Here is a 10,673-nt window from a genome sequence, read left to right as displayed (position 1 = left end):
CCTTGCATTTAAAAATTGTGTCCCTTCTGTAAAGTATATAGAATTATATTTTAAAAAAAATGGTCGTTTATTCATGCATCGTTTTCTCTTAATTAAAGAACTTTTTTTCAATAAAGTAAATATTTATTCTGAGTGAAAACAGCATAAAAGAAAAATGTTGAAAAAATCGATATTACAGTTTGATATTGTGCTTTATATAAAATTGTGTAAATTAAAATTGTGAAACATAAAAAACCCACATCGTATTAAATTACTACTTTACAAATGAGGTCAATACAGTGTTTTAATTAGTATCCCCCCCCCCCCCATTTTTGAAGATAAACGATTTTAGAAAAAAAAATGCATAATTTACGTTTCCCACATTTTTCTTGCAAATTTGTAACCATATAAAGTTCTCAAACGAATATCTTATTGTCTTAAAGATTGTGGGTTTCAAATTTACTTTGACCATACATGGTAGCGTTACACGTTTGAAGTTGGGGGGTGGGATGGATCGCACTAAAACAAAAAAAAAATACATAAAACATACACACGTCCATTTTACTTGAAGTTCAAAATATATTCAACTAAAAGTAAAAACTTACAAAACGGGGTGTGTGTGTGTGTGTGGGGGGGGGGGGTGATGACTTGCTTTATTAACATGTGTAAACATTACTTACAAGATAAATGTTCGTTGATGGAGAAACTAAACATGTGCAAGTTTAATAGTTTGTCTTTTTCCCTAAACCGAAACCAAAACCAAAATCACCACATTAATTTCAAATTTAACCGGGTGTCCACTCGTTGTTTTATTTACTACTTTTTCAGTAATTCATAATTTGTGAATTCGACACTACCCATGCTATGACTGAAAATATTTTGCTTTAAAACACTATCAGTAGCTAGTGAAGGACGATTATCCCCACCCTCCTTTTCCCTTGTAGGGAGAATTCAACCCACGATCCCTGATTTTCAAGACAGCGCTATAAGGTGTTAATTATTTGTATTAAAACTGCTAATCCGACGATTAACGCAGTAATCGATTGTAATCCATTGGCAGCCCAGGTTTGTGATGGTAGATTGTGGAGGAGTACGTGAGGTTAACGGATGAAGTTATAAAAATCACGACAGGGATAAAACGACATACATAGGACCAAACCACTAAAGTACATATAAATATATACACATATATACAATTATATATATACATATATATATATATATATATATATATATATATATATATATATATATATATATATATATATATATATATATATATATATATATATATATATATATATATATATATGTATATATATATATATAAATCTTTGCCAGCAACCATATTTTATCAGATACTATATCTCTAATCCAGCAAAGCATTGCGTCTCTACTGTTGGGGGTTCGACCTATTCCGACCTATACCGGAAAGATACTTGCATTAAGACATTACTAAAGATCACGAGGCTCTGCTTTTCTATAGTACAGTACGCTGGCTGTCAAACGAAATGTTTTGATTCGTGTTTTTTTGAATTGAAATCTGAAATCAAATTGTTCTTGGAAGTGCAAAGGAAACTAGACATATACTAAAAACGACATAGAGTGGTTGGAGAGGTTATCATACCTAGCAGATATATTCGAACATCAACATAAGCTTAACATGTAGCTTCAGGGAAAATGAACGAATACTATATATCAATTGATATAAATACAAAGTGAGGGTGTGCACAGTACGTTCTACTGACATGGACACGGTTTTGAACTCGAGACTTTCGGGTTTGCATCCTAGCGCTCTGCCGCATTGGCCACGCCTGGTTGTTATTATGCAAAAAAAAAGTAAATGTAGATTTAAAATATTATTTTAGGTTAACTGTTTCTTTGAAAATAGATTTGGTATAGGACTACCATTTTTAATAACACTATTAAAATCCATCTTGTGTTCACAAACGGTTTTGTAAATGTTTTGTAATACGTAAAACCTCGTAAATCACTATATACCAGATGCATTAGATGTTAAAACGGTTAACTAGAAGTTTTGTTCAGGTTTCTATATTGTAAATTTTATTTTATTATATACAAACATGTTTTTTTTAAATTAGTAACTTTGTGTTTTGGTGTTGTTGTCAGGGTTGATGTCACAGTGTGCGGATATGACAAAAAAGATCTTTCATTAACGTTTTTCTCTTTATAGCATTATGAAAAGTCATTAAACGATGGTAATGCCTGTACCGGTACACAACGTTTGTAGTAGCTCCTTTTAAATACTTGCTCCATTTATTAGTGATCCGAAATGTCATTTTAAAAAACGTTTTAATTAACTACTGCTTACAATTTTTCTTTAAATGTGGTCTCCTTTCCAACGAAGCTTAAGAGAAAAATGGGGTGATACAATGGGGAGTTACTCGCCTATTGCCCAATGTTGTACTTCTTAATCTATACAGATGACTTGCCTATTGTCTAATGCTGTACTACTTAATCTATATAGATAACTTGCCTATTGCCTAATGTTGTACTACCTAATCTATACAGATGACTTGCCTATTGCCTAATGTTGTACTAACTAATCTATACAGATGACTTGCCTATTGCCTAATTGTGTACTACCTAATCTATACAGATGACTTGCCTATTGCCTAATGTTGCACTACCTAATCTTTACAGATGACTTGCCTATTGCCTAATTTTGTACTACCTAATCTATACAGATGACTTGCATATTGCCTAATGTTGCACTACCTAATCTTTACAGATGACTTGCCTATCGCCTGAAGTTGTACTACCTAATCTATACAGATGACTGTTTTAAACGTGGAACCATTTGATTACGTTACCTGCCTGTACCTAATAAAATTTGAACAATGAGGTAATTTATTAGTTTTAATACCAGTGTAATATAAAGATTGTTACTGGCTGTAACGACGCCATTGCGGTCCATCAATTGTTACACATTTTTCATTCTTCTCACCTCTTGTTCAGTGGTTCTAACTACGTTTTCATCTAGACTACAGTAGCATGTACCGTTTTAACTGAATAAATGCGCTCTATAAAACCCTCAACAAGAGGGGAAACAATCCAACCTATGTATCATCATACAACTTTCTAACTCTAACACAGTGGACACAGACGGCACTAAAACAAAAACATATTAGTGGAAATAATATTTTCTGTAGTCCAACCAGAACAAGCATTCGCCGTTTTGAAGGTTAACAAAGGGGACAACTGGACATAGGATTGTTGGTCTGTCGTCCACACGAAAATACCTAAAAATAAATTGATTTCCCTTATTCAAGGGAGCCAGAAATAGCTTAATTGTTGGTCTGTCGTCCACACTAAAATACATTAACTATAGTTTAATTTCCCTTTTTCAGGGGAGCCAGAAATATATTTTCAACATATTTTCTTTCACGTAAGGTGGAGCGAAATACAATATTTATTATTAATATTTAAAAAAAAATAATCTAGTGTTTTAAATTATAATGTAACAATTATTTATATTACATATGTAAAACGTTAAGAAAGTAATAAAAGCTTCATTAAAAATAAAAAAGATAAAATCATTTTCTTTACTAGTTGTAAATGTTTTTCGACTCTTATATTAATCAGATATTAATATATTTCTTACAAGCCATTGCTATAAGTTGCCTCCCTTGTTAGTTATTTTAAAATTAAAATATTTAACATAGGGGAAGTAATGCATTTTGTCCAAGCCAAGTTAACTTGTGCTTGCCGCTGCTTTTAAAAAAAGGGGGGGAAAAAAGAAAGATAAACATTTCCTAAATAGATTAAACATTATCTAAAATATTTATTTTTTCAACTGAGCAAATGATATTTTGACAGAATGCTTAGACGCTTTGTAAGTTAGCAATCAGTTTTTCAAACCGATTTCAGTTAGCTGGACGAAATATTTGTGTGTAAGTATTAGCTCATATACATGTTTCTATCAAGTTTTGGGGGATTTTCGGTAACTGGAAGTGGTGTAAGTTACCGGTTAAACGTCCACTGATGTCATGTGATGGGGTCCACCTTGTGAGGCTAAAGATCTGTACTGTATCGTAATACAAAAACTCTAGACGATAGTCATAATATCTATAGAGTCGATGGGCCCGTTGTTTAAACCACTGTACATACGTCTGGCCTTTCGCTCAATAACTTTTAAAAAACGGTAAACAATAACGGCCTCGTTTTAAACAGCTGCATTCATTGGATATTTATAAAATATCACAAGTTTAATGTACTTACAGGTAAAAAGACGTGCGGTTATCTAAAGTGTATGATACATTTTAAACTGCTTAAGGGTCAATATTTCAGTAAAGAAAGTTTCAGTACTGTCGTGAAAGGGTATGGCTGAAGGGACAGAATGAGTTCAAGTCCGTGTTCTTTGAATTGACCCCTAGTCAACCGCCCTTCACTATGTAGTTTATCATATTGCAGGTTAACATGTGCATTCTGCCGTGTCTTCGCGTGGTACTCGAGTACTTAGTTTATTTAAATATATTCCAGGTATAGAAGTAGCATAAGAACATCCCGCGATTAGAATACAGTATTATTTAATACGGTGTAGATAATTATTTTATCTACCGTCGATGCCGGCTTCTATGAGTGAGAAAAACTAAGACAACTATAATTTCTTTATCAAGTTATACAATGTAACAATTATATGATCGTTATAAACTGTTAAATTATAACGTCGTTATAAACTTCCATTCATGTGTTTTAAAACGACACAGGCGAATAACGTTAGGTTTGGGAGTGTGGGTGTACTGCCCGCTTAAGGCTATGGAGACGTATTTGGTTTTCTGTTCAGTTAGTCAAAATTTATTCGACTTTTTTTTTAACTATACGAGTCTCAGTGTACCCCACTGACAGTGATGTGTGTAGGATTTTTTTTTTAATAAGAGTTAAGCACAAGGGTAGTGCATGAACAATACGGACAGGTAACATATAGCACGAGGGTTGAACATGAACAATACGGACAGGTAACATATAGCACGAGGGTTGAACATGAACAATACGGACAGGTAACATATAGCACGAGGGTTGAACATGAACAATACGGACAGGTAACATATAGCACGAGGGTTGAACATGAACAATACGGACAGGTAACATATAGCACGAGGGTTGAACATGAACAATACGGACAGGTAACATATAACACGAGGGTTGAACATGAACAATACAGACAGGTAACACATAGTACGGGGTTGAACATGAACAATACGGACAGGTAACGTTGTATAATGAACATTTATCCACCCATACTATACACTACAAGAATACATTGATCTACAAACTCAAGAAAACAGTGGCATCTAATCGCTCCAGATACAATACTCGCACAATATAATATGGACTGACTTCTAGCGTAAATATTGGAGTGCAGTGATTAGTTCATATTTAACGTTATTTATTTTAAATAAAATATCAAATGTATTTACTTAATCCTTATAAAATACCAAAATATTGAATATAATATTACTGGCTCTTTAAAAACCTGAGAAATTTTGTAAATTGTAACATTTGTCTCTTCGTCTCTAAGGGTATCCGACCGCTGGGCTAAGATCAGTGCAGATTTGTCCCTTTTGCAAGGGATCCAGAAATTTAAATTGGTAATCTGAAAACAACATGTGATTGAGCATATTTTAACACAACTTAAATAATGATTCTAAAAATAAAGGTAATGTATCTCTGTTCTAAGTGAAAATGTGGTACAAGTTAAATTTTATTTTTTATCTAAAATGAATTCAAAATTGTTTGCATACTGTACAATTGCATACATTTATATGTAAAACAATAAATAGATATGGTGTATTTTGTTATGAGGTGTTCGATTCGTTTTTATTTGAGCTATTTTGTTAAGTTATTTCCCTTGCATTGTAAAAGTGTGTCCCTTCTTTATGGGATATAGAGATAATCTTAAATAAAAGGATTTTAATGTAGTAATGCATCGTTTTTTTTTTTTACTTAGAGATCTTTAAAAAAAAAAGAAGTAAAAAATTATTCTGAGTGAAAACGATATTTAAGATAAAGGTTGAAAAATCGATATTACTATAGGACATTGTGATTTATATATAACTAGTGTGCCCTTCCCTCGCGTTAATGCGGTCTTCAAAGTTTAAACAAAATAAAGAAACACATTATGAAAGTATTGATGACATTACATTTACATTTTTTATTGAAACTTATCATTCCTTTAAAAAAGGAAGTATTATTACATTTAATTTGCATCTTCAAAAATGTATAAACTCATTTTATACGGAAAAATATTCAGTTTCTGGCAGTGTTTCTTCCAGACTTTTTTCTTCGGGGGGGGGGGGGGGCACTGTTAAAAATATATATTTTCTATAAAAAATTCATTTCGTTCGGCGGGGGGGGGGGGGGGGTAGACTTTTTTGGGGAGCTTAGCCCCCCCCCCCCCCCCCCCCCCCCGAAGAGATGCCTGGATAATTTTCTATTTTTGGACAAGGCTTTGTTTGTGTTGTGTCTCTTGTTTCTAAGAATAGCCTGCATGCTCGTACAAGGGTAACTTTTCTTATTGTTTATTTCCAGTCTGGTAACACTCGGAGTGGTAAATATAAAAAATATTTTTTGTAGAAGTAGATAAACAAAGGGATTATACGTAATGGTTTATTTTCGTTAGCAGCACCAGACCAGAGTCGTAGAGAGGGGAGGGGGGGGGGGGTTGTATATGTTCCCGGGCGCCGACCTTAGGGGGCGCCAAAATGGGTTGGAAAAACAAATTAAAATCTCATTTTAGCAGCGATTTTGAATTACAAATATAAAAAATATATGGGGAGGGGGGGGGGGGGGGTGATAATAGAAAGTTTGAGGGGGGGGGGGGGGGGGGGGTTGCAAATTAAAAGTTTGTCCCAAGGCGCCGGGAAGGGTGTAACGCCTCTGCACCAGACTAGCGGTTGTGGTGTCACTCAAAAATTTTTAGCGATTGGTTATTGCTACACCGTTCAACTTAAGTTAATTAAGGTAACCCTTACCTTTTAATTAATTGTAACATATTTGAAAGTTATAGTGCACGATTGGCCTCAGACATGTAATGTACAGCGTCAGTTTGCCTTGCCATGTTCGCTTTAGTATTACCGTTTTCATCATCGGCTTGTGAGGACTGATACAGATTTACAATAGTAATGCTTCTTTCTTAGATGTAGCCTACTTAAATTCATTTAAGATGGTTTGCTTATAAAAAGAACTAATACAAAACGTCTAATTACAATCTTATTTTTAAACCTGAAAAATGCAAATGTGTAATTCAAAGGTGATTCAATGGATTTGTTTTTCATAGGCGTGGTGGATTGAGGGGGTTTGGGCTTTTAAGTAGAACTGAAATACATTTTATAAATATTATAAACAGCTGGCAAGTTATGTCGAGTACAATGAGACACAACAGATCAAACATTCTTCCTTTTTAAACATCTGTATGTATATCGGCATGTATTGCAGTCCTCCCACATCTTTTTTTACAATTTTAATTTGTCCCGTTAAGGGATTATTTTTCTTTTAAATAATATTTATTTTTACTCATTTGACATCACAGATATAAACAGAAACATATACAAAGCAGGCAAATATGATTTCACTAAGTCTTTTACTACACATAATAAATTACATGACTGTACAAAATGTCTTAGAGTTAGAGCAAATATCAAGTAGGTACTTCTACAATAGCCAGTAAACCTTGTACTGCAAATAGCATTCAATCCAATGTATTGTCAGTTGCATTTATCAGAGCTATAGAAATAAGTCCAAATAAACTATGTGGTTCTTTAAGTACCAGTACTGATTCTTTCTTAGTTTAATTGAGCTTATTACAGATACTTAAAAATTGTAATTCTTAATGTCCCTTCATGCTTGTCTGGCTGCTACTTTGATCAGAGTCCATTTTGACTGGTTTATGCAGAGCGGAGGAGATGTCAACCCATTGCAAGGCCCTTTGTATCAAATCATCAGAAGTTGGTTGTTTGTCTAAATTCCAGTGTGTAAATTTATCAAATGAGTGTGTAGCTATCAATTTTCTCTCTTCATCTTCTGTTGTTCTTTTGTGATGTTCTTTTAATACTAAACCCGTAAATCCAGATGGCAAGTTTACTTCTACCCCATTTAAAGGTCGTCCTCTGAATGTGGCAGCAAGTTCTTTATTTCCATTTGATGATTCGTCACATATTGTTTTTTGGAAGAAATCAGATACCTTTGCTTTTCCATCAAAGTGTATTCGACACGGTATATAACGACAATTTCCTTTAGATGTGTCAGAAAGAGAGAGTGTGCTGTTTACATCTATCGTAGTAGCCATTTATACCAAGGGATCCAAAATGTTTATAATAAATTTCACTTAAATAACTAGCTTAACATGTTGCTATTGAAAAATATATAACTACTTAAAACAAAATAATAGTAAAGTTTTTATTATTAGAAATAAATTAAGATAAAATTGATAGCTATTTGAAAATAAATAAATTACACATAATATCGATTAAAACAAACTTGATAAAAATAATGTTTTGTAAGAAGAGAGCAACAAATGGCATACTTTGTAATTTACTTTTTTTACAAGTTTATTTTGTAAAAATAGCAAATTGTAAGCTGATAGTCTCCCCTGTAATAGCAAACAAAAGATTAAAGGGAGGTAAAATATTGAATACTGTATCACGTCGCCTGCCTTGCACCAATGTGTTTACATGTGTAACCGAGGGTGAGATTGATTTATGATTCTTGGTTGTTTGTTTGTGTTTCTCGTTTCCATCCTGCCGACGACACCAAATGTGACAGACGTGTGACGTACCTTGATAGGTTGTGTTGTACCCCTTCTCGCAGCACCTAGATGCGACAGAGGTGTCTTACCACCTGTCGTGTAGGTATTTGTCCACGACTTAGGAATTCTGACGCTAGGCTGTGGACACCTGATTCGGCACTGACACATCCGATTTGTCTAAAGAATCACACTCTGACTGCAGGTTCGAGATTACAACACTTTATTTCTTGATGAATAATCCCTGTTCCAAGAATAACATGAACATCAATAAACCTCCAATGTCACTAGTCCACACACTGTATCCAGAGTTTCTTCCAGGCATTTCTTCGAAATGAAATGTATATAATTTATATGGAAAATATATAATTTTAACTTATAAGTAAAACATTATTAGACATGGTGCATTTTGTTATGAGTTGTTCGATTCGTATTTGTTTAAGCTATTTTGTTAAGTTATTTCCCTTGAATTTAAAAATGGTGTCCCTTCTGTAAGGGATACAGAATAAATATTAAACAAAGGGATTTACGTGTAGTTGTGCATCATTTTTTCTTACATAAAGGAGCCTTTTTTTCAACAAAGTAAATGTTTATTCTTAGTGAAAACAGTATAAAAGAAAAAGGTTGAAACAATCTATATTACTGCACGATATTGTGATTTATATACAATTATGTAAATTAAATTTTTTAAACATAAAAAAAATAACGAATCATGCCGAAGCCTTATGTTTTTAAACATATTGGGTTCTGAATTCAAACGTTTTACAAAAAATGTGCATTTCTCGTTTTCATTTACGCCAAATAAGGCTTGTATATAGTTGCTAGTATACGCCGCTATTTAGTTGTTTTATTTTCTACACTTCAGTAATTCATAATTTTAGAATACCCCACTACCAACGCTGCGACTGAAAATATTTTGCTTTTAAACCAGGGGTCTCAAAACTACGGCCCGCGGGCCGGATGCGGCCCGCGAAGTCCTCTCATCCGGCCCGCGGAGATCTTTTTGTCCCAGGAAAAATCGTTTGTTGATGATGGCTGTGGAACTTTGCCCAGAAAAATCAAAGACATGCCTGGAAGAAACTGGCCCCCGAACTGAAATTTCGTAGTTAATGCGGCCCTCGGGCTGAAAAGTTTGGAGACCCCTGTTTTAAACACTAGAAGTAGCTCGTGAAGGACCATTATTCCCCTCCCCTTCCCTTTCCCTTGAAGGAAGAATTCAACCCACGATTTTAAGGTATTGCTTTTTTAAAATTTAAACTCCATATCCAAGGATTAACGCAGCAATTGATTGTAATTAATTGACAGCCCAGCTTTCTAATGGTAGATTGTAAAGGAGTACGTGAGATTAACGGATGAAATTATAGAAATTACTATAGGGGGGAAACGATATATATATATATATATATATATATATATATATATATATATATATATATATATATATATATATATATATATATATATATATATATATATATATATATATATATATATATATATATATATATATATATATATATATAGACACCTGACAAGACGACACCAGCATATGTACTCCAGGTAAGGCGCTAACTAAATAACCCAGGACTCATTCGTTCACAGAATTATTCCACATGTCTGACTTGATAGAGCTACCTGACAGAACGACATCGACCAATTAGCTTCAGTAAAATAATGGTAACATATTGGCCCTTAACACATTAGTTAAATCCGTACTGCAACCAGTGGCGGAACTAGAAAAAAAGGGCCACCCCGCAAATTTTAGGCTCCCCAATATATATATATATATATATATATATATATATATATATATATATATATATATATATATATATATATATATATATATATATATATATATACTATAGTTTTATTTCCCCTTTATACCTTTTTTTTTACTGCATTAGTGTGTTTTGTAAAAATCAGTTTT

At 33.3% G+C, this 10,673-nt stretch overlaps 1 protein-coding gene across 1 annotated transcript; it reads right to left on the bottom strand.

The window, feature by feature from the left end:
- Positions 1-7,828: 7,828 nt before the first annotated feature.
- Positions 7,829-8,287, bottom strand: LOC131945052 (ribonuclease H2 subunit C-like). Its single transcript, XM_059306039.1, has one exon. It carries the CDS (start codon positions 8,285-8,287, stop codon positions 7,829-7,831), a length of 459 nt encoding a protein of 152 aa, XP_059162022.1.
- Positions 8,288-10,673: the final 2,386 nt, after the last annotated feature.

Source organism: Physella acuta, unplaced genomic scaffold, assembly GCF_028476545.2.
Source record: "Physella acuta isolate Inbredline_101_S28 unplaced genomic scaffold, ASM2847654v3 ptg000521l, whole genome shotgun sequence".
NCBI lineage: Eukaryota > Metazoa > Mollusca > Gastropoda > Physidae > Physella > Physella acuta.
This window is presented reverse-complemented; position numbering and strand designations above follow the sequence as displayed.